Source organism: Rhinolophus sinicus, chromosome 14 (genome assembly GCF_057876585.1).
Source record: "Rhinolophus sinicus isolate RSI-liver-muscle chromosome 14, RSI-T2T, whole genome shotgun sequence".
In the NCBI taxonomy this organism is placed as follows: domain Eukaryota; kingdom Metazoa; phylum Chordata; class Mammalia; order Chiroptera; family Rhinolophidae; genus Rhinolophus; species Rhinolophus sinicus.
This window is the reverse complement of record NC_142514.1, coordinates 21312022-21336271: the sequence shown is the minus strand read 5'-3', so window position 1 is coordinate 21336271 and position 24250 is coordinate 21312022. Positions and strand designations below refer to the sequence as shown.

The 24250-nt window shown below is 50.7% G+C and overlaps 1 protein-coding gene across 2 annotated transcripts in view; it reads left to right on the top strand.

Moving 5' to 3' along the window:
• The first annotated feature begins 3003 nt into the window (after positions 1-3003).
• The window catches only part of NKAIN1 (sodium/potassium transporting ATPase interacting 1), a 41631-nt gene continuing 20384 nt past the window's right edge, over positions 3004-24250 (top strand). For both annotated transcript variants that reach the window (XM_088790847.1, XM_088790848.1), the window contains exon 1: positions 3004-3451. In XM_088790847.1, coding sequence (XP_088646973.1) covers positions 3398-3451 — 54 coding nt within the window. In that variant the 5' untranslated portion in view covers positions 3004-3397. The remainder of the gene's footprint in view (positions 3452-24250) is intronic.

Genomic DNA, 24250 nt, shown 5'->3' with positions numbered 1-24250 from the left:
ACCTAAGGAGGGGGTTGTGGGAACCCTCAATTTATAGCTGGCTAGTCAGAAGGAGGGGTGGCCAAAGACTTGCCACTGGCATCTGAAGTGGAGACAGTCTTGTGGGACTGAACCCCTAAGCTGTGGGTCTGCCACTCCGGGTAGTGTCAGCATTGAATCGACAACCAGCTGGTGTCGGAGAATGGGTTGGTGTCAGAAAACACCCCAGAAACTATCATTAGTGAGCACGTTAAGTCCTCTAACTTGAAAAAAAGAGAAATGGGTTTAGCATTTCGACTATCTTAGGAGGGAACTTCCTCAGAAGTTTTCAGTGTTTTAACCCAGAGGAACTGTAGCGGAAGATTCAGGCACTGACTAGCCTTGGTGTAGGGCAAGGGAGGAACTTCTTAACACCGCACAAGTCGTGTCACTTCAGCAGCTCCTACTGGGCCTCTCTCTAGGGCCGACCGTGCTTCTGCCTTCTCAGGAGGCATGGGTATGTTCTGAATCATCTCTGTCCTTTATTACTCAATTCTGCTTCGTTTTCCCCACAATCTTTCCCTCGCTGAGGGATTAGTCATCCTTCACGTTGACTGCCACAAGCCCCTACTGACGTCATCCCCAGGTCCTGACCACCCCACCCCTGCCAACTTCTTGCCAAAGATGTTTCCATCTGTTCCTACCATTAAATTGCACCCCCTTAGAACCCTGCACTTACAGGTGGTAAAGAGGGCACAAGGTATGCTGGCGCCCAAGGCTGGGAAGAGCATTCATTTACCACGTGTTTGGGGGCTCCTGACACGATCCAAGCCCTGTGGGGTATAGACATAATTTATGACACCATCGCTGTCCTCGTAGAGCTCACCCTCTGTTAGGGAAACACAATCAGACAAGTACAGTAAATCTCAGTAAAAGCTATACTAAGGCACTAAAGGTAGCACAGGCCACATGGGAGCCCAAGGGCGGGGCACCGCCCCCAGTCACAGTCAAGTGCCTTGCGTAGAGTAAGACTCCATAAATGAAGCTGTCATTTCTATTATGGAACAGCACTGTTAGCATCACAGAGGCAACTGGCAGAGGCTCTATCTGGAGGAGGCTCCAAAGAAAATCCGGTAGAGAACTGTTACATCTGGGCTGATCCTTTATAGACTGGTTCTTATTCTTTTGGGAGACATGGACTCTTCGGAGAATCTGATGAAAGCTGTGGACCCTTCTCCTCAGAAAAAGACACATCTGCTCACGGGAAGCTTTGTGGATTATTTCAAGGACTTCAGACTCCTGGAAGCCTGGCTAGTCATGAAACCTGGTTGGACACAGCTGTTACTAGTCCAAGCATGGCTGAGAAAACGTCCCACTATTATCTCAGCTTACTCCAATTGAAAACCTCAGCACCTGTAGTTTCAACACGACGAGTGTCCTGTGTGCTTTAAAGTACCAAGTGGCATGTTGAGGGATGGGTGGAGGAGGGAGACCAGTGAAGAGACCATTTTATAGTCGAGGACGAAGACAGGCAGGGCGGGTCTGGGCCCTCCCTGTGCTTGGTTTAATGCTCTGCTGTGACATCATTCTTAATTTTTTAACAAGGAGCCTTGCATTTTTATTTTGCACTGGATCCCACAAATGATGTAGCCAGTCCTAGGAGAAGATAATAGTGCATTTGAGTGGTTTCTATGTAAGCAGCATACAAGAGGCAGTGCTGGGACTGGAACCCAGGCTGTTTTAGTCCAAGCCACGGTCTTAATCTGTATCCTAGTGCCTTCTGTCTGAGTCAGTAGGGCTAATGAGAGCGGAGAGGAAGGGCAAGAATAAGAAACGCTCTGTTTCTTCTGCTAGAACACTGTTCTCCACTCTGCCTCTCCTTCCCTCTTATTGTCTTCTCAGTATCAGTGTCCTCAAGGAGGTATTTTCTGGTCTCCAAACCTGAATTATGCCCCCTTATTCTCTTTTGCTCTTTATTATCCTTTAAGGCACTCACCCAAATTTGTCATTATGTATTTATTTGTGTTTTCTTTTTTTAATGGCAATCCCTCACTAGACTGTTCTCTCAGTGAGTGCAGACTGGTACATCCCCATATCCCCAGCAGAGAGCCTGGCACATAGTAGGTATTTCATAGATAGTAGCTGGAAGGTACAGTTCACAGATTGTAATGACAGGTCAGATGGGGTCAAGAAGCCTGGAGTGTGATGCAGGGATTCCCACCTGAGTGGTGCTAGTCACCAACATGACTCTAAGAAGTTAGGAGTGGGGCAGGGAGGATCTAAATGGATTTGGGATGTTTTGAGAGTTGAATGCTTTTGGGGGAGGCATCTTGGAGAAAGCAGCCTTCTGCTGGCAAGTCCTTCCTGACTCCCCACTGCAGCCTGGGTTGTGGGCTGGCAATAGCCCCGTGCGCAGACCTGCCCCTGGGAGCCCGACTGGGAAGCTCAGCGGGTTCTGCAAAAGCACTGCAGGTCTCATCTCGATGCCAGGGCCCCCAGGGCTGTGTGTGCAGTCAGGGCTCAATAAATACCAGTAGAAGAAAAGAGGGAAGGAAGAAAATGTGACCAGGCATTCAGGAGCGAGTGTGGGATAAGGAGCAGATCTGGGAACTGGGAATGAGGAAATAGAGGCCGACGGTTGCAATCCTGAAGCCCTAGAGGAGTGTTCCAGCACCTTCCGGAGGCCGGGCACTGGGCTAAGTGCTTTGTTCACCTAAATGCCTTTCATCTTCCTAGCAACCCTGAAGCAGACATTATTATTCCTACTTTGTTTAAGAACACTGAGGCTCAGAGAGGTGACGTGATTTGCCCAAGGTCACACAGAGAGTGAGAGAGCAATGAAATCGGGTTTGACCCAGGGTTGTCAGCCCCCAAGCCTGTACTCTTCCCACTTCACTCCCTGCCTCTCCCCCAACTCTCCACTTCCCTACCCCTTCCCACCTCCCCGCCGCTCCCGCGGCCGCCCCGCCCCACCTCTCTTTTCCCCTCCCCTCCCCTCCCTTTCCTCCGTCTTTCGTTGGCGGCGACGGCGGCGGAGCCACGTGGTGGGGCCGGGAAGCCGCGGCCGCGGAGCGCCGGGGCGGCTGCCCCAGCTGAGCAGTGCTGCTCTGCGCTGCGCCGCGCTCGGTGCCTGCGCTCCCTGTTCGGTGCTCCGCGCCAGCGGCCCCGGGGCAGGAGGCGCTCCTGGCGGCCGGCGGGTCAGACAAAGGAGGCGCGGCGCGGCAGGGCCAGCGCGCGGGCGCACGGACCATGGACTCAGAGCGCCGGCGGCCCGCCCCAGCCCTGAGGACCTGGCGCTCCGGGGACCGGCCCTAGGCGCCCGGCCCCGCCGCCTGGGGCGCCCAGCGGGAAGGACGCGGAGCCGGCGCGGCACGGAGGAGGCGGCAGCCGCCGAGCTAGAGGGGCGCAGCGGCGGACGGCCCGCGCGGCCCCTGGAGCCATGGGCAAGTGCAGCGGGCGCTGCACGCTTGTAGCCTTCTGCTGCCTGCAGCTGGTGAGCGCCGCGCGCCGAGGCAACCGGGGCGGGGTCTCGAGGCGTGCGGGTGGGGTGCTGTGTCTCGGTGTGTGTCTGGTGCGAGTGCCCGGGTGGGGGGTGGTCTGGAGTCACCGAGCGGACGGGCGGAGCCTGCTCTTGCTGGCCGGGCTGTCTCTTTGTGTGCGCTTCTCGCTCGGCACTCCCGGGTCCCGGCGTGCGCCCGGTGCGCGAGTCCCCGGCCCGCCCCGCGCCTGGGGCTCCACGCATCTGGCCCGCAATGTGCCTGTGGTCTCCTTTTGGGGGGTGCGCTGTGGGACTGGGGCTGGCTGGGACTGGGGGTGTGTCCGGGGCTGGTTTGTAGATCCGTTGGGGTCCCTGCTGTGTTTTCCTCTAGATCACTCGTTTGCGTGGGTCTCCCTTGCTCCAGGTCTCTGCCTCTGGTCTCCGCCCCTGTGAGTGTTTCTCACAAAGTCTCTGCTCCCGTGTGTGTTTCTCTTCGGGTTTCTCTTTGGTATGTCTCTAGATCTATGACCAGTTCTGGTCTGTGCTCATCTGTGTGTGTTGGGATCTTAGATCCAAGAATCGTTCAGTCCTTTGTGCTGTTTCTGCCTCCTTGCACCCACCTGACTGGGCAGGCCTGGGAATGGAGAGCCACCTCTCTGGAGAGGGTCACAAGGAGCTGCCGGGTAACTGGGCCAATCTGACCAACCGCGTGCTGGACTGCGCTCCCTGCTTTAGCTGTGGCCACTGTTCCAGCAGAGAGCCTCAGGGTGGAGACAGGCAGACCAGCCCCTCTGCCTGGGCTGGCACTGATGGGGTGGGGATACTTGGGTGACCTGGGGGAGGGTGCAAGCACCTGGGGACACCGACGGTGATGGTGGTGACTGTGCCCGGATTCTTGGAACTCAGGGAAGCCTGTGGAGTGAATTCAGGGGCTAAAGTGGACCGGCTCTGCCCTTCAATCCAGGCTCTGGAAGGTGAATTGGGGCAGATAATTAAGGAGAAGCCAGGGTCTCCCAGACTGAGGCCCCACAACCAAGGGGTTTTAAAGCTGTGCTGCTCCTCTAGATAGAGGTGCATGGGGACGTCCATGGGCAAAACTCAGGTCTGAGTGTGAGTGAACGCCTGCCTCTGTGATCTGAGCCTCTGCTCTTGCCTGCATCCATTACTTCTTCCCAAATGTGGACAGTAATGCAGAGTGAATCTTTGAGCCTGGAGGTACAGACCTCTTCATTCATCTTGCTTCTCACCTCTTGGGGACACCAGCCCCCAACTTGCCATTTACAGACCTGCCCTCTCAGGCAGTGGTAGAAACAGCCTGACCTGGAAGATTATAGCTCTGTTCCCAGCTGTGGGACACAGGCAAGTGACTTCCTTGGCTGGGCCGCCTTGGTCTGCCTATCTGTAAATTGCTCATCCTTGAGAATTGTAGAGGAGATTAATTAAGTTCAGGTAGAATGGAAACTCCAGAAGGGCAGAAATGATCTGTTTTGTTCCCTGCTAAATCCCCAGCAGCTGGAACAGTGCCTGACACTACATTAATATTTGTAAAATAAATGAATGAATCAGTTATTTGGCAACTCCTGGCTCACAGTAGAGACACCCTTCTTTATCTGCTTTGAGGAACCTAAAATGCCAAGAAATACTGAAACTTTGGCGGATTTTTTTCCTGCTTGTTCATTTTTAAATTTTAAACTGGATTTTTTTATTGGGAAAACGATATGCATGTTGTAAAAATGAAGAAATTAATGAATAAACAAAGCAGAAGATAAAATTTTCCTTCTGTGCCAAGTTGCACCCCCAAAGGTAAGCGCTGTTGTTAAGAGCTTGTCCCGTGCTCATTCTCTGTTGATGATAATAACAATGGTTAGCTTTGGGGAGCATTTACTAGGTGCTGGGTACCCTTCTGAGCACTTTTCCATGGGTTAACTCATTACATCTTCATAATGACCCTGTAAAGTTCCAGAGTTCCCCAGTTAGGAGCCAGGCTTTGAAGCCAGGCCCCTGACCAGCACCCTCTGTTCTTTGATAAGTCAGGGGTTCCTGGGGGGGTGCCTCCTACTCTATAGAGACATGAAGGTGGTGAAGGTTGTCTCCCTGTCTCCCACTCACCTGTCTCTATAGCTCTTCCCAGGTAACCTAAACCCACCTTTCCACTTAGCGGGTTCACCAGCACAGGCAGCTCTGGAGTTAGACAAGACCCGGCTGGGATTCTGAGTCTCCGATGTCAGAGGTGGCTTTGGGCAGCTTGTAAGGGTTCCATGAGACAATTGGGGGAGCTGCTCGAGGACGGACTTGGAAATATGTCTCTTGGCTCTGTTGCTCTGTCTGAGCTGATTGCCCAGCTGTCAGTAACCCTCCGCTGTCACTAACCTTCAGGAGCCTCAGCTGCCTGGCAGATTCCATAATGTGCTCCCGGATGCGGGAGTTCCCCAACCGGACATCATTCCAGAGAGAAGGGAGCCTGTTTTCTCATCCAATGGAAAGGGGCAGAGGAGGGAAAGGCTGGTAGTTTCTCAGCTGAAAACTTGACAAAGGAACTGTGTCATTTTTCTTTTGCGAATGGGGTTTGAGAATTCCAGTAAAACAGGTCCGTTCCAAACACTCTTCTGCAGTTGGGGTAGACTTGCTTTGAGTGGGGGAGTAGGGGGTGAGGGGGGACTGGAGATTAGGAGACGCAGTCTGGGGTTGTCCCCTGCAGATGTACAATATAGGGAAAAGGCTGTAGAGTTTGACAGGACAGACCTGGGTTTGAGTCCTGACTGTCACTTCCTAGCTGTGTGATCTTAGGCAAATTGCTTACCCTTTCCAAGCCACAGTGTTGTCGTCTGTTAAATAGAAATAATATAAACAGCTCCCAATTTTTAGGGTTGTTGTACGGATTAAATGCATATAACGAACTTCGCACTGTGCCAGGCACAGAGTGAGGTTCAATAAACTATAACTTTTTATTGTGATGATTTTAATGTATATATACCATGGGCTGCTTCTCTGCAGTTGTGGCCCAAACACTCACGTGCCTCCTGCACTCTTCCTTTGTGGGAAGCAGCAGGTATCGGGCACTCAGCTGAGAGGCAGGAGGCCTGGATTCAAGCCCAGTGCTGCCACTGACATCCTGTAAACTTGGGCAAGTCATTTCCCCAAGCCTCAGTTTTTCTATGTGTAAAATGGGAAGAACCACTGGTCTGTGTCTCTAGGGTCCTGCCAGCTCTGCCCAGCTGGGACTCTGGGAGGAGTCCCGGGCTGGCCTGGAGGTTTGGGGGCATCTCGGTCTGGTTCCGTTCTGTAGAATATATTGGGTCCTTTGCTTTCCTGGCTTCTATTGGGTGTATCATCTTAACATTATGAATGCTGGTCACTCCCTGTTTTTTATGTGTTGCCCTTTCCCTCCCCCATCCAGACCCTGCCCTTCTTTCCTGGTCCGCCTCCTTCCTGAAACCTTACAGGCCACTCTATTCTTCCCGTAAGAAGATGAACCTAGGAGATTTGCCCTAGGGAGTCATCACCCATTTCTTCATCATCATCATCATCACTCCCATTTCTGGAGTCCTGTGCTAGCACTTTATATGCATTCCCTCATTTAACCAAATGAGCCTACATATGTAAAGTGCTTGGCAAAGTGCCTGGTACATGTTAAATGGTCGATAAACGTTCGCTATTGTACCGTTTTTTATCCTTCTTATTGTTATTCCACCCAATGGGAGAGATGTTATTATCCCCTTTCACAGATAAGGAAATTGAGGCTCAGAGAGGTAATGACGTTGGCCTGCGATCACTAAGTGAGTGACAGCACCATGCTGCGAGCAGGCTTCTGCCTGAACAGAGAGCCACCCTGTCCTCCCTGTGCCACTCTGCTGCTCATCTTTAAGCAGTGTGTGGCCTCAGACAGGTCTCTTCATTGCTTCAAGCCTCAATTTCCTTATCTGAAAATGAAAATGGTAATATTTCAATGGGACTGTGCCCGTGCCTGGCACTGTGAGCCAGTTGGTACTCACTGATACAATCCCTGCTGTGGTTCTGTCCCAGCTTTGCGTGGCCTGGGACACATGCATTCACTCCTCTGGACCCCAGTTTCTTCCTCTGTCAAAGAGAGTCAGCCCTACCTCACAAAGTTGTCAAAAGGCCTGAGCCAGTGCCGTGTACACAGGAGGCACTCAGAAAAATGTTGGTTTCATTCTCTTCCCTTCTGGAAAACGCTTTGCTTTCTGGAAGGTGGCCGGTGAGGGGGGAAATTGGAACTTCCTGCTGCGCTGCAAGTAATGGTGTGAAACATGGTCAACCTGACTGATGTCCTTATTAGCGGTGGTGACGGTGAAGACCGTGGAGACCGGAGGGAGATGGCTCCTGCAGGGGCCTGTGCTCTGTAGCAGCTGCGTCTACAAGCTCATGGCTTCCTGGGGAGGGTCTGGCTCTTGTCTGGGTGCCTCAGGTCCTGGAGCCAGGCTTCCGAGTCTGGAGCGTGAAATTGTTCGGGCCACTCACCCTGTTTGTTCCTCAATACTATTTGGACAGGTGGGGGCTGGAATGATGAACTTCCCCTTTTGCAGATGGACAGACTGAGGCCAGACACCCCTCAAAACCCTTATGATGTGGGCAGAGCAAGGTGGAATGAAGAAGCGAGCTTCCAGGGGGCCGGGGGATGGCCCTGGTTCTGCTTTTTCGCAAGGGCTGGTTGGTAGATAGGAGATTTTGATATAAGCATCCCATAAAGGCAGCTGCTCTAAAATCTGTTACAGGAGTTAGGACCCATACCTCTGGGGTCAGACAGGCATTGCTGCCTTGCTTTGCTGCCTTGCTTTGTGATTTCTAGAAAGTCCTTTACCCTCTCAGAGTCTTTGCTTCGCTCCTATAAAGTAATCAGGACAACAGCCTACACGTGGCAGTTTGGGGGAGTCCATGAGATAGTGCCCTGACGGGAGACAGTACCCAGACGGCACCCAGTGCAGTGCCTGGCCCAGGGGACATGCTCCCAGTGGCTAGTTGTTATTTGCTTTATGGCTTGGACAAGTCACTGCCTGAATTAGACATTTAGTGATCAGAGTCATTCCCATAAACTCTTCAGGTCTTAGTTTCTTTCTCTTTTTTTTTTAATTGGGGAAGGGGAACAGGACTTTATTGGGGAACAGTGTGTACTTCCAGGACTTTATTTCCAAGTCAAGTTGTTGTCCTTTCAATCTTAGTTGTGGAGGGTGCAGCTCAGCTCAAGGTGCTGTGTTTAATCTTAGTTGTAGGGGGCAGAGCCCACCATCCCTTGTGGGACTTGAGGAGTCGAACCGGCAGCCTTGTTGTTAAGAGCCCATTGGCCCATGTGGGAATCGAACCGGCAGCCTTAGGAGTTAGGAGCACGGAGCTCCAACCACCTGAGCCACCGGGCCGACCTCCTTAGTTTCTTCATATGGAAAATGTATGGTTCAGTGGTAATAACAATAATAATAAACAACTTCCTTTCATTTGGTCAATCAGCTTTGAGCCAGGCACTGTGCTAAGCACTTTATATACCTATCTCTTGTTACTATCGGGTTTATTCGTGGCCACAGAACGAGGATTCAAACCCAGATCTAGGACTTCTAGCTTCTACCTTGCATGCCCCATTGCGCCCCCTGTAGGATTGTGGGATTGCTGCACGTGAAAGCAGATGGAGAAATCTAAATCTTTTCTCAGCCATAGGGGTTGTTACTAGGTGCCAGATCTTCTGAGCTGCTTGTCCAAATGCTCCCTCCCCCACACGATCCCCATTTCTGCTCACCCCAAGGCTTGTGTTGGGTTTAAGGAAATTATGATGCAGGTTGAGAAAAAGTTACCCAGGAAAGAAATGAACCAGTGTTGAAGACTTACCAGCCCTCATAACAACTCTGTGGTTTTTATACCCATTTACTGATGGCCACACTGAGGCTCAAAAGAACGAAGTGATTTGTTACCAAGGAAACAGAAGATACAGGCTAGGCCTCAGATGAGTGATCAAAGGGAAAGGATTTGAGAACACATGTAAAATCGGGACCGAGTGGAAATGGTCAGCTCTAATCATTGAAGTCTTCTCTAGCTTCAGGGAGGAGTGGGTGATGGGAGAGCAGGCTGAGACCAGAGATGTGTTTTTTCAAAGCTAGTTCCAGACCACAGGGAGTGGAGCTGGCTTTGATCCAAGGGATCCCAGCCCCAGTGCCCTTGGCCTCCCTCCTTGATCTGGAGAGGGAGAAGGACAGTGATTTGGAGACTGAGAGAGAGTCTCAGGCAGCAAAGCAAGCCTCCCTGAGACCTGCTTCTGCCAACGAGCACCAAGGTTTTTGAAGAGCTGTTACTGTGGTTGCAGGTTTTTATCAGTTACCCTGACCTCCTGGCCCCTGCCTCTCAAAGCCACTGGCAAATCCTGAGGCAAGGAGGTTGACTGGGAAGAGCTTGGGCTTTGGGGTCATGCTGGGGTTTGAGTTCCATCTCTGCCTCTTTGTAGCTTGGTGACCTTGAGCAAGACATTTAACCTCTCTGAGCTTCCATCTGCCTGTCTCTAAATCGGGTTAGTAATGATGTGCTTCAGAGAGTTGTGGAGGCTCCTTTGAGATAAGATATGCTGAGTAGGAGCTCACAAAGGGTTCACACTCTTGAATGCCCCAGAAAGGAGAAAGCACTGAATCTGGATACTGTGGGCTAGGAAATAGGACATGTCTCCTTTTTCAACCAGTAGAAGGCCCAGTAGAGGTTCTGCAAAATCTGTGGCCTTGGCCTTGACTATCCCTCGGTCTTCTGTTCGGTAATATGGGAATAATAGCACACCCTCATGGGACTGTAGTTAGGGTGGCCTGGTAATGCAGGGACAGCTCTGGTCACAGAGCCCAGGACTCAGAGGGAATCAGACAGGAAGGCTTGGCGCTCTGTGTCCCCCTCTGTAAAGGGAAGACTCATCATCTCGAGAGACTCCTTCAGCTAAGTCATCAACGAGTTGCATCCTTTCCCAGGTGAAGATCAGAGCTGCTACCACATCAGCCCACCTTGCTGCAGGCAGCAGTGACTGATGGGTGTATCAGGCTCCGGGGAGAGGAGGAGACTCCCGCCTTTGATGGCCTGCCGCAGGCTTTACACCTGGGTGACATCTTTCCGCCATCTGTCTGTTTGAATGAGTGTCAGTACTGTTCCATCCCAAATACCCATGTGGCATGTTTGGTTGTAAAATCAAGTCTCAGACCACAGAGGTTCAGAGTGGGACGTTCTAACCCATCACTAACTAACTCATCGCTGGCCACCCCAGGTAAGCTTCCTGAACTCCAGAAAGACTAAATACTGTTGGGTCAGAGAGTAAGAATTGCCACCAGCTAACCCTACCCAGAGTTGCATTCAGCAAATATTTGTGAAGCACCCACAAAATGCTGGGCACAATTCTAGGTGCGGAGTCACCGTAAGGTACAAAATATGCCCTGAGCTACAAGTCAGAATCCCAGGGTTCCGGTACTCACTTGCTGTATAACTCTGAGCTGGCCCTACGTCTCTCTGGGCCTCATTTTTTCCAGCCTGTGACACGGGAATGGAGGAGAGAGTGGTTTCAAACTGTCTATAGAGGCTCTGCAGTGGCAGACTGACAATCAGGTGGTAAGTTCCCTGTCCCTGGCAGCGGTTTAGAATTTCTATGGAGGTTGGACGGGTAGTGGATCTAATGATGATCCAGGTCCCTTGGAATCACCAGATGCTGGTTCTGGGTCCTGAGAGGGCAGTGGCCATAGCACAAAATGCTATCTATTATGAATAATGAAAATTGTGAGCATTTTTGTGCTCTTACCATGTCCCTTTGCCATAAGCATGTTCCTCCCACCCCTCACCCCAAATCACAGAGCCTGGCTAAGCTACTGGCACAGGAGACAGGGGAGTCCACAGGCACTTTACACCGTGCTCTCTCTGGCTACCCCTTGTCCTAGAAGGGGAGGCAGCCCTGGGATTTTCAGGGTAGGATGGCCCCAAAGCCTCTTTTTTTTTTTTTTTTTTTTTGGAGGGGGGCTTAGGTTCTGCAGCCCCAGCCTGAACCAGAGATGTGGGTTTTCAATTACACAATTAAATGCACAATTAGGCGTAATTACCAGTGCTCAGAGCCCGAGACTGCTCATAATAGGCGTGTAATCTACTGCAGCCTCTGTTTATACTACTCAGCGCGCTCCCTAATGATGCCAGGATGCCTTCACACTGCACTGTTGCCATGGAGACGAGCCCGCCACCACCATGCAGGGCTGACAAATGGTGTTCCGGTCCGGGCCCCTGGATTGTTTCTGAGGCCTCTGCAGCCAGCCCTGGAGTGGATGGGCTGCCAGGTGGGCCAGGAGGGCGGATCAATCCTCCCTGTCCTCTGACACACCCTCCTGGTTTGAGCCAGCTGTGGAGCCACTGGGGAAGACTGGAGAGGGGAGCTTTAGCCGTGGCCCTGCCCACACCCCTGCCAGAGTCCTCAAGCCTTGAGCAGAATGGCCCAGGTGCTATGAATGGTCTAGTGGTCACCCATGCACACTGAGGTTTAGATGGGGTCCTGTGTGCAGCCAGCTCCCACACACCAGGCCTGGCTCTGCCGTGCACTGGCTCTGGGACCTTGGACAATCCTCACCTGTCTCTGGGGCTCTGTTTCCCCATATGGGAAATGAACTGCAAGCTCTCTGCACATGGTGTAATCTAATAAAGAAGATGTACTGGCACTTCCCTCCCTGCCAGCTTTTGTAAGTGCTTCACCTGTAGTGGCTCTTTCACCCTCACTACACCCCTATGTAGTGGACACAGTTTTACAGAAGCAGAACCTGTGGCTTCAGGCAGTGGCAGAGCTGGGATACAAACCTAGGCAGTCTGACTCCGGGTGCCCACTCCCAACATCTAGCATATGGCCTCTCACGTGTCATCTGTCACCCTCACAGCAGCCCCAGAGGTGGACCAGTGTTATCCCTACTTCCAGCTGTGATGCCCTGGGTAAACCTTTGTAACATATAGTCTGTTATTCCCATTTAACAGATGAAGCAACTGAGGCTCAAGAAGCTCAAGTGACTTGCCCAGGGCCTCACAGCTGGTGAGTGGCTAAGCAGGCATCGAAGTCCAAAGCGCCTGCTCTTCCCCACCTGCTGTCCTGCCAGCATGGAGAGATGTAGGGATCCCTTCCACCACTTTCCTGGAGCCCCCTGTGGCTTGGCCACCACTTAGGGAATGAGGCATCTGGCTGAAAGAGCAATCTGAGAGTGACAGTGCCCACGTGGGCCAGCCCAGGGTTCTATCTAGCTGGATGATTCCCCCTTTGACATCCTGAAGTCTGCGTTTTCTGAGAGGCTGTGAGACATTACCTTCACCCCAACTCTGTACAGCTGGGAAAACGAGGATCTGCCCAAAACCACAGTGCAAGTCAGTGGCAGAGTTGGGACTGGAACCCAAAACCAATGTAGGGCACTTCTTTCCTTTTAACCCCTAACTGGCTCTTTGAAGAGAGGTTTTGGGGCTGTGGTGTGTATGTTTGTATGTTTGTATTCAAAACTGCACACAGCTCCATGCCTAAGCATTTGTGGAACAGACACTGGCACGTAGAGATTTGTGGATCAATAAACATCCCTTCCCGTTTCCTCCCTCTTCATTTATTCATGAACTCTGAACTCCTTGGCTCCAGAGAAACTGCCTGGAAGAAAGCAATTAGAGCATAATTAGAACCACTCCTATTATCAGCTCTCAGTGGGAGGAGAAGGGGGGCTGCTAGGGCTTGGGGGGTGGCCCCGGGGTTCCCTGTAACCCCAACTCCTGCAGCTGCCCATTCAGCTCCTGCTCACCCCATGGAACTCAGCCTCCCTAAAGTCCTGGGCACCCGTCCATCTTCAGCAGGAAATAAGGACCTCGTCCCCGGAGGCATTCAAGCTCTGTAAGGCTAGGGAGGAGGGCTTTTTGCCTTGTGTACTAAGTTAGATTGTTTCCAAGTCCCTTCCGTGCTGGGTTTCTTGGGTGCTCCCTGCCAGGGCCTGGACCAGGCATTGCAGGAAAACTAAGAAGCTCGTGGCTCCTGCTTTCTAGAAAACACCTCTATGTCAGGTTGTAGTGAATGAAGACTACTGTGACAATAGAAAATGTAAATTACAGGGAGGAAGCAATTTCCCAGGCAGGACTCCATTCAAGGCCAGGTGGTTAGTAGTAATAATAATAGTACAGCAGTCAATGTTTATAGAGTGTTTCTGACTACAGAGCCACTGCACTTCCCCACCAGGTGTCCCTGCAGCAGACTGGTCATCCATGAACCACTCCTCCCCCCTCCCTGAGTCACAGGAAGACCAGATACAGGGAGGTGCCAGGCATCGCATTCTCACTTCAGAGGCGTTTCCTCAATCATGCAGGAACCTTGGAGGTGGATACTCTTAGCTCCTGGGTACAGGTGAGGACACTGAGGCTCAGGAAGTGACAAAACCTGCCCAAGATTACGCTATTGGTGCAGGACTCAAAGCCAGGCTTTTTGGACTCGAACCCTTCGCTTTGTGCTCTGTTAACACCATGTTCGAGGGTGTGGTGTTCTCTCTTCTAAGCTTCAGTTTGGGTCTGAGTTGTTCTGATGTTCCTTGTTGGGCCTTGAAAACTGTTGAATATGCCCTTCTGCATCCACCTCCTGGTTGCAGATAACTCGTTGAATCTTCTTGTTCCTCTTTTTCTCACTCTGTGTCAGCTGAAGAGAGAGTGGAAGGGCCCTGCCTCTGATCTGGGTCACTGCCCCCAGAACCAGCCTTGGCAAAGGAAAGTGAAGGCCTGGCAGATGAGGGTCTCGGGCCTCTGGAGAGAAGGTCACCATGGATACAGGAGCTCTGGCTGTAACCAAGGAGACAGGCCCCCAGCCCTTAGGCTGTGACAAGGAGGGTGTGGCTTCACGATGGGCAGGGGAGGAAACTGCCACCTGGGGCCCAAATGGACAGAGGAAGGGATGATGGGCTAGATGCAATCAGTGGGGCTCCCTCCTGGGAATGGAAATGGGGTACCTGGCACAACCAGGTTTTCTTCTCCCCTTACTCTGTCCCACCTGAGGGGAGGTTGCCATGATAACCAGCTCCCCTTCACTGACCCTCTGTAAGGCGCTGCTCCCTTTCTCCCAGTGACAGGTGGTCACCCTGGCAACAGACCCTGTGCCCAGCAGGGGTCTCTGACTCCCCAGTGGCCCCTCCCCGCATGTGTGAAGATAGTTCTGCCATACACAGCAGCTCTGTCCAGCGGGAGATGAGAGTCACATGAGGCCAACTTTCAGATGTGAGACTTGCCACCCTCGTCAGACTGGCTGCCCAGTCACCATAACAAGGTGCCGTCTGACCCTCCCTCCCCTCTGTTTACAACCTGTCCATGGCCTCCTGTTGCCTTCAGGAGGAAGTCTAATGGGGGTGGGGGGGGGTCCTCAAACTTTGGCGTGCATCCGAATCAGCTAGAGGGCTTGTTAAAATAAACATTTTTGTACCTTGCCCTGAGTTTCTGATTCAGTAGGTGTGAGGTGGGGGCTGAGAATTTGGTGGGGGCATTTCTGACAAGTTCCAAGGTGCCGCTGGTGCTGCTGGTCTGGGGACCACACGTTGAGAATTAATGGCCTGGCCAGGGGGATCCTGGGCTGTTCGGCTGGCCTGCCAACCCTAATGCTCACCAGCTCCAGTCCCCTGAGCTCAGACCACATGATGTAAGCACATCAGCTGCACCACACACCACAGTGCCTTTGCATGTGCCATTCTAGCCCCTGGAAGTCCTTCCTTTCTGTGTCTCTTTAAGGCCGGCTAACCCATTATTTCCTCTTTGGAGCTTCTCTGCACTCCTGCACCCCCACACATTGATGTCTTCCTTCGGACTCTGGCAACACCTTTCCCCCACGGCCTCCATTACGGCAGGCATCACACTGTTGGAATTTGGTCCTATTTCTACATAGAATCTCTCTCCCTAGACTGTGAGCTCTGTGAGGCCTGGAGAGGTGTCTGAGCCATCTGGACCTCAGAAGGCCCTCAGTGAATGTGTGATGCTTGAATGAACCCCAGAAGCAGGCAGAAAGCCCGGGCAAATAATCACAACGCTTCTTGTTTACTCAGCCAGGCAGATATTCATTCCTGCTTACTCTGGGCCAGGCACTGTGCGAGGTGCAGGGGCCTCACTGGTGTGGGAGGCACAGTCCCTACCCCTGTGGGCTCAGTGGTTGTGCTGGGATATAGCCGGTGCCATACAGGAGAAGAAGGTGGTGACGGATCTGGGCGTTGCAGAGAGAGCTTCTTAGAGACAGTGGTCAGTGTGGTGTTGAACAGTCTGCAAACAAGGCACGAACCTTTGCGCAGACCTTACTGCATTTACTCCTCACTGCAACCCTACCAGGCAGAAACTGTCATCCCTACTTTACAGATGAGCAAATGGGACCCAAGAGGGGAATTCACTGGACCACAGTCACAGCAGGCATGTGGCAGAGCTGCAGTTTGCTGGGATTCCTGACACTAAATCGTGAGCTCTCATCATCCACCTGGGCTGCCGCCAGAGCCCAGGCACCTGTGTGGCCTTAGACTCTGCTTTCGGAGCATGTCTCCAGTGATAATATCACCAGTTTGCCCAGGAAAGACTGCAGAGGCCCTGTCCAGTCAGCCCCAAGCCCACTTTCAGGACCTGCTAGGGCTTCTCCAGAGGATGGCCTAGGTGGCTGGTGCGTGCAGCCCCAGGCCCCAGGGACAAAGGCCACCTGTGTGGGGGATGGGGCAGGCATGGATGTTGCCTACACCGTGTCCAGACCTGTGCATGAGGCCCCTGCGCAGAAGGGAGCCAGAAGTGGGAATGCTGGCTGGGGCTGGAAGACGCTAATGTCCTTTAAACTCACTGCCTGGCCTTCCAGCCCAGCATGCCTACGTGAGAAGATAGAATATATTTTATTGACGAGTTTGTTAGCTTGGTTCGAGTTTGTTAGCTTGGTTTGTAACTTAAATATTTAAGTAGACGGTGGTCTATGGGCACTCTTGCCGCGGTCCTAAAGACCGCCAATGTCCGAGAAGGGTGTGGACTTGGTGTAGGGTGCAGGCAGACTCCCAGGTGTCCGATCTGCCTCAGGCGATTCCAGCTGCTGCAGCCTGTCACCGCCTGTCTGCTGTTTGCAGCCCCATGAGCCCTCAGTAGGCTGCTGTCCCCAAGCTACTACTAGCTGTCATCTCCAAGATAGGCCACCAGCGACACAGGGCCCCCACCAAAGTGAGAGGCTGTCTGGGGCCCATCCTGGTCATCGCACCATGGTTGTCAGCTGTGACAGGCTGCGCTGGTTGGCACCCAGGGCCTGATGGGACAGGACTAGGGGGTGGGGTGGGGGCCATGGTGCTAGCCATGGACTTGCTCCTGCACCAGACCATGGTGAGATGTCCTGCTTCTGCTACTCCTCAGGAATGCGAGCGCAGCTTTTTCATCTGTAAAACGGAGGTGATTGTACCTGCCTCTTAGGGTTGCTGAGCAAACTTAATGTGAGAATCCATGGAAAGCACTCAGCACAGCACCTGGCACTTAGTGCTTAGAACGTTATGGCTACAGGAATCGAGCAGGCTCTTGGAGGACGGCATGTCCAGAAGGCGCGTAATCATGACACCTGGGCCTGCTGAGTCGGAAGCGCCTGGGCAGAGAGTCCCCAGAGAACATCTGTCCAACCCTTTGTCTGGACAGACCGGTATACAAAGGCCCGGGGAGGCAGTGAGGCCTGTTGGGTCCAATCCGATGCCTGGCATCGGGACCCTACGTGGACTGTTCTCTGAAGCGGGTTGATGCTGTTTCTGGAAAGGATGCACTTGGATGTGTGATTTCAGACAAAAATACACTGACCAAAAATAAACACCCCCACATGAGTGGAAGCAGTCTGCTCCTCTGCTCAGTGCTGTGTGGCCGTGGGCAAGAGTCTACAGCTAGAGCTGTTCCCATGGTCTTGATGTTTCCAGGCAGGAGCTGATGGGGAGCAGTGGCAAAGGGGCCCATCAGTCCAGGAAGTGCCACTGAATAAGTCATAATACCACAGACATTCCCAGGAGATGGGGCTTAAATCCCACTCTGACACCTGGTGACCTCAAGAAAGGGCCTTACTCTCCCCCTCTGGAAAATGGGGACAGTACTCCCCTAGCAGGATAGTAAGTCTGTTCCTCATGGACCCTGGGACCAGAAGACCTGGTTCAAATCGCTATCAGCCATGTGACCGTCCTTGGGCAAGTTACTTCTCTTCTTGATGCTTCAGTTTTCCCAGGTGCAAAGCGAGGATGAGCTCAGTCTCTACCTGGCATGTTTTCTGTGACAGTTAAATGAATCAAAGCCTGCTAAGCCTTCAAGAGATACTTGGCATATAATAAGTGTTAGCTATTATCTCTTAGTGTCATTCTGGGGATAAAATGAAATGCCATCTGTAAAGTGCTTGCTTAGCATATGCACATAGTAGGCACTTAAGAACCGCTTCTTCCCTTTCCTTCCTCCTGTGAACCCCAGGCCTGGAGATCAGGCTGGGAGGTAGTCCTTAGGAGGGGGCCCTGCTTCCACCCTTGCTTCCATAGCGCACCTCTTCCTCCAACAGGTTCTGCCAGCATCCTTCTGGCCCAGGGCCAGGGAATGATTGCAGGAGGCAGCTCCGCTCAGCTCTCCTCAGCTCCTCTGCCCGCCCTTCAATTTCCCAGCCAGCCTGGGGGGTGGGGGGTGGGGAGGCGAGGAGGGGCCAGCTCTTGGGGGCTGCAGTATCTGTTCAGAGCCTGGGTTCTGGGGTCAGACCCACCTGGGTTTGCCACAGCTCTGGCCCCTCTCCAGCTCTGAGATCTCAGGCTGCGCTCCTCTCTCTAGACCAGGGGCGGTGACCCATCCCTCACTCGTGGTTGTGAGGGCTCAGTGAGATGGCTCACGCAACGCGCTTGGCACACAGCCTGACACAGAGTAAGTATGTACAAAATAGCCACTAGTCTTCAAGTTCAGAGCCAGGCATTTTGAAGGGAAACACTTCAACCCAGTCACCTGGGCTGGACCCTGCACAGGGCATCTCCTGCACCCGTTCTTACTTCCCAGGCTCTCACAGGCCCCAAGTGACCCCTCCCCCAGCCCTCTCTTGGACTAAACCAGAATGGAGCACGCCCATCCCCCAGAACTGGTAGATTACCTGTAAGGGAAGAGGGGGACAGGATGGGGGTGGATAACACTCCTTCCATTCATTTGTTCCTTTACGCCACAGACCAATCGGAGCAAGAGACCTGTACCGGTAAACACACCTTTATCATATGGGAGAGTAAGGGCAGTGCAGAGGGAAGGATAGCAGGCTGGCAGGCCCCCTCTTCACCTCTCTGAACCTCAGTGTCTTCATCTGTCCAGTGGGTCTAGTAATCCCACATTATGGTGGTGGCACAAATCACAAACAGCTGTGAAGGGCTGTCCAGATGTTGGTGGCTGCTGTGATTCTCCACTGGAAGAAATGAGGAAGCTGGGATCCGAGCCAAGGCTGGGACGGTAATGGCAGGGGGATCCAGAAGTCCCAGGGGAAGGGCTCCTGACCCCCACCACTGTTGCTAGGCAGACTTCCCCACCTGGCCTTTAGTCAAGAGGGAAGTCTGAAGTGGTTGCTGTTGCCATAGCAGTGAGGCTGGTTTTCTTCAGTATTTTCTAACTGGGAGCTTCAGTACAGGAGGTGCCACTAAATAAGTCACGGAATTGGGTTTTTTCCTCTCTCTATCAGGTCACATGAAGAGTGGTTCAGGCAGGAAAATGACCTCCCAACTCCTTCCAGATGTTGACTGGGAGCACTTTACCCCTGCAGTAGGTGCCTGATACCTTCAGTATGATGCTTGACCCAAGGGGGCCCCCTCTCTAGCCGCAGGCTGCTTTCCTGCTCAACCTCCAACCCTGACACATTTGCACTGGGCCACAGGACATAAAAGCCCTTCCAGCCTTTCCCTGTGGTGCCCTGCTTCCTCTCATTCCCGCTGCCTTAGACACAGGAGTCTTTTCTGGGTACTTCTACTTGCCAAGCTTTCTCCCACCACAGGACCTTTGCACTTGCTCATTCCTCTGCTGGAATCTTCTCTCTCTTCCTTACTGTGGTAACCCCTCTTCCTTCAGATCACTTCCCCCAGTAAGTCTTCTTTGACCATTTCCATCATAGCTCTCATTTTTGGTACCCCTCCTTCAGCATTAGCAGAATAGTAATTTTGGGGTGTGTGTGTGTGTGTGTGTGTGTTTGGTTCCCTCTCCCCCAAGTCCCCACCTGCCCTCCCCCCCCCCCCCCACTGACTGTAAGCTCCGTGAGGGTAAGAGCTGTGTCTGGGATGTTGTTTCTTCTCTTCCTCCTCCTTTTTTTGAGGTATAATTCACATACCATAAAATTTACCATTTTAAAGTGTACAATTCCGTGGATTTTAGTATGTTCACCGAGTTGTGCAACCATCACCACTGTCTTAACTCCAGAACATTTTCATCCCTCCAAAAAGAAACCTCAAACCCATTTCCCCTCCTGCCAGCCCTTGGCTACCACTAATCTACTTCCTGTCTGTGTGGATTTGCCTATTCGGGATATTTCATATAAGTGAAATCATACAATGTGAAATCATACAATATGTGGCCCTTTCTGGCCACATTAATTCTGGCTTATTTTACCTAGCATAATATTTTTAAGGTTCATCCATGTTGTGACATGTATCAGTACTTCATTTCTTTTTTTTAATAATATTTTTTTAATTTTTAAAAAGTTTTTATTGGGGAATATTGGGGAACAGTGTGTTTCTCCAGGGCCCATCAGCTCCAAGTAGGTGTCCTTCAATCTAGCTGTGGAGGGCGCAGCTCAGCTCCAAGTCCAGTCGCCATTTTCAATCTTTAGTTGCAGGGGGCTCAGCCCACCATCCCATGTGGGAATTGAACCGGCAACCTTGTTGTTGAGAGCTGGCGCTCTAATCAACTGAGATATCCGGCCACTCCTGGCAACTCAGTGGCAGCTCGTTTCCTTCAGTCTAGTTGTGTAGGGCGCAGCCCACTGGCCAATGTGGGAATTGAACTGGCAACCCTTTTGTTGAGAGCTCATGCTCTAACCAACTGAATAATCTGGTCGCCCCTTCATTTCTTTTTATGGCTGAATAATATTCCATGTTTGGACATACTACATCTTGTTTATTCGTTTATCAATTGATGAATGTTTAGGTTATTTCCACTTTTTGGCTGCTGTAAATAATGCTGCTGTGAAACGTTCCTTTACAAGTTTTGTGTGAACTTTGTTTTCAATTCTCAGGTACATACCTAAGAATAGAATTGCTGGACCATATGATAACTATGTTTAATTTTTTGAGGAACTAGCCTGTTTTCCACAGCGGCTGCACCATTTTACATTCCCAACAGCAATGCATGCGCGTTCTACTTTCTCCACATTCACACCCAAACTTGTCGTTATTTGTCTTTTCTATTTCAGCTACCCTTGTGGGTGTAAAACAGTATCTCATTGTGGTTTTGATCTGCATTTCCCTAATGACTAATAATGTTGAACATCTTTTCATGTGCTTATTGGCCACTTGCATATCTCCTTTGGAGAAATGTATCTTGGAATCCTTTGCCCATTTTTTAAATTGGGTTATTTATCATTTTATTGTTTAATGGTAAGAGTTCTTATATATTCTGGTTTCTAGATCCTTAATCACATCTATGATTTGCAAATATTTTTTCCCATTCTATGGGTTGACTTTTTACTTTCTTGATAATATCCATTGATGATCAGAAGTTTTTGATTCTGATGATGTCCAATTTATCTAGTTTTTCTATGGCTGCTTGTGCTTTTGGTGTCATATCTAAGACATGCCTATTCCAAGGTCATTCAGATTTACACCGTTGGTCCCTTCTAAGAATTTTGTACCTTTAGCTCTCACATTTAGATCTGTGATCTATTTTGAGTTAGTTTTTGTATTTGGTATGAGGTAGGAGTCCAACTTTATTATTTTGCATGGATAGCTAGGTGTCCCAGCACAATTTGTTGAAAGACTATGCTTTCTTTGTCGAATGATCTGGGAATTCTTGTTGAAAATCAATTAACTGTAAATGCATGGGTTTATTTTTAGACTCTCAATTCTATTCCATTGATCTATATACCTAACCTTATGTTAATACCACACTGGCTTGATTAAGATAGTGTTATCGGGTGGCCGGTTAGCTCATTTGGTTAGAGCACGGTGCTCATAACACCAAGGTTGCAGGTTCGATCCCCGCACGGGCCACATTGAGCTGCACCCTCCTTTAAAAAAAAAAAGAAAGATCGTGTTAGCGTAAATTTTGAAATCAAGAAGTTTAAATCCTCCAACTTTGTTCTGTTTCAGGATTATTTTGGCTATTTCAGGTCTCTTTCATTTCCATATAAATTTTAGGACCAGCTTATCCATTTCTGCAAAAATGGTAGTTGGAATTTTGACAGAGATTGCATTGAATCTGTTGATCAGTTTGGGAGTATCGCCATTGTAACAATATGAAGCCTTTCAGTCCGTGACCACTAGATGTCTTTCCATTTATTTAATTTCTTTCAACAATATTTTATAGTTTTCAGTGTATGAGTCTTTCACCTCCTTGGTTAAATTTATCCTAAGTTCTTTATTCCTTTGATGCTATCATAAATGGAATTGTTTTCTTTATTCAGTTTTGAATTGGTCATTGCTGGTATATAGAAATTCAACTGATTTTTCAATATCAATCTTGGATCTTGCAGCCTTACTGATCTAATTTAGTAGCTCTAAGTTTTTTGTGGATTCTTCAGGGTTTTTATATACAAGAGCATGTCATCTGCAAATAGAGCTAGTTTACTTCTTCCTTTCCAATCCAGATGACTTTGCTTTCTTTTTCTTCCCTAATTGTCCTGGCCAGAACCTTTAATGCAATGTTGATTAGAAGTAAGGAGAATGGACATCACTGTCTTGTTCCTGAATTTAGGGAGGACACTTTCAGCCTTTCACTATTAAAGTTGATGTTAGCTGTGGTTTTTTTTGTACATACCCTTTACCAGACTGAGAAAGTTCCTTTCTCTTCCCATTTTGTTCAATGTTTATATCATGAATGGGGCTGTGTCTTCTTTTGCTTTTGCTCACCACCATATATCTCCAGTGTCTAGTATTGTGACTGACATTCAATAAATAAGGTGAGAATAAAAGTCTAATTATGGCTCAGAGAGCCAGTCTTCTCAAGACCCTACGGTGACTCTGGCTGTCCATGTCCCTGACCTCAGGCTTGGACCCCTTCTCACTCACGCATAACCTTACCCTAACCTTGACCCACAGACTTGGGTTCTAGTATAAATCATCCTCATTTCAGATGAGGAAACAGCCTCAGCTATGCTGAATGGCTTAGTAGCCCTGCAGCCTGTGTGTAAGTGGTAGAGGCAGGATTTGTACCCAGTCTGCTGGTATCTCAGATTGCAGTTCCTGTACCTGCCAGGTTAGGGGGAGGAGGACAGAAAGCCACAGGATCAATATACCAGCATCTCTGCAGGTCATCAATTCTATCCTGATATGGGGGGAAATGAACTAAAGAGGAGGCTCTATGTCAGAGTAGAATGCTGGATGCATATTCTTTGACGATAAAACAGACTCGATAAAACAGACTCGCAGAAGAATCCTCTTTTGCAACTGACTCTGCTGTTTGGGATGAGCCGTGGGAAGGAGGTGGGGCCTGGACGTTGCTGTGCGGCTTCTCTTGGCCCAGTTGGAACAGGAAATGTGAGCCCTGGGGGTCTCCCCTGTGAGGGGAGAGCTTGATGATTTCCCGATGTCAGTTATCCCTTTGGATCCACCACCAACCCCGGAGACAAGGACGATAAGGATTATAATTCCCACTTTACAGATGAGGAAACAGAGGCCCTAAAAGGTCATATGATTTGCCCAGGGTCTCAACAACATAACTCGGAGTTGGACAGACTGTCCCAGACCCACACCAGAGCCCAGTAAGGAAAAGCCAGAGTCGGGAGGAGGCACAGAAAGGCAGAAGGGTTTGGTACGGCAGCATCTTGTCTGGTATCTGTTGCAGTGCCCCTGCTGCAGGCAAGGGCTGACTACTACTCTCAAAGGCCAACCCAGCCAGGCTGGCCTGGCATGAGGGAGCCCCCTAAGACCCAGCAAACTGTGCACTTATATGGGAGATTTCTGGGTTGCTGTGAAGGCAGGCAAGCCACCCTGCTTGAGGAGATAGCAAAAGGGCTGCTGGAAGGACTCTGTTTTGTCTCATTAGAAAGAAGGGAAGGCCTCCAGAAAGAGTGAAAGAAACCATCCCCCAATGAGAAAGTTTCAGTGGAGGCCTTCTAGGTCAGAGCACAAGTCTCCAGAGGTGGAGGGAGGAGGCGAGTGGCATAGGGTGGGGGAAAGATTCGGTTCAGAGCTGATGAAAGAATGGCATTTGTCAGGTGGTACTTCTGTGCCAAATGCCATGCTTTGCATCCCTTAATGTCAACTCTGAAAGGTATAGGTTTTAATCTTTTCCTTTTTATAGATGAGGAAACAGGCTTGGGGACTTAGACTCTTGCTGGAGGTCACACAGCTAGTAAATGATAGATTTGAACTGAACACATCTCAGCATCATCGGTGGCACTAGCGGATCCGTTGGCAGAGTTGCTGGTTTCAGCAGTGAGGGAGTCAGGCCATTGTAGAGATGCCTTGGGGGCCCAGCCATTCGTGGACCAGAAGAGCTAATGGGGAAACATGGGGTGGTGGTGGGCAGGCTTCAGAGCCCACAGGTCTGTGTTTGAATCCTGCCTCTGCCATGTGTGTGTACCTGCTGTGCGACCTGCCTGGTATATTACTTTGCTCCCTGAGCCTCTGTTAACACATATGGAAATAATACCACTCAAGAGTTGAGAGGAGTAAATGAAATGGGCATAAGGCAACGTGTACA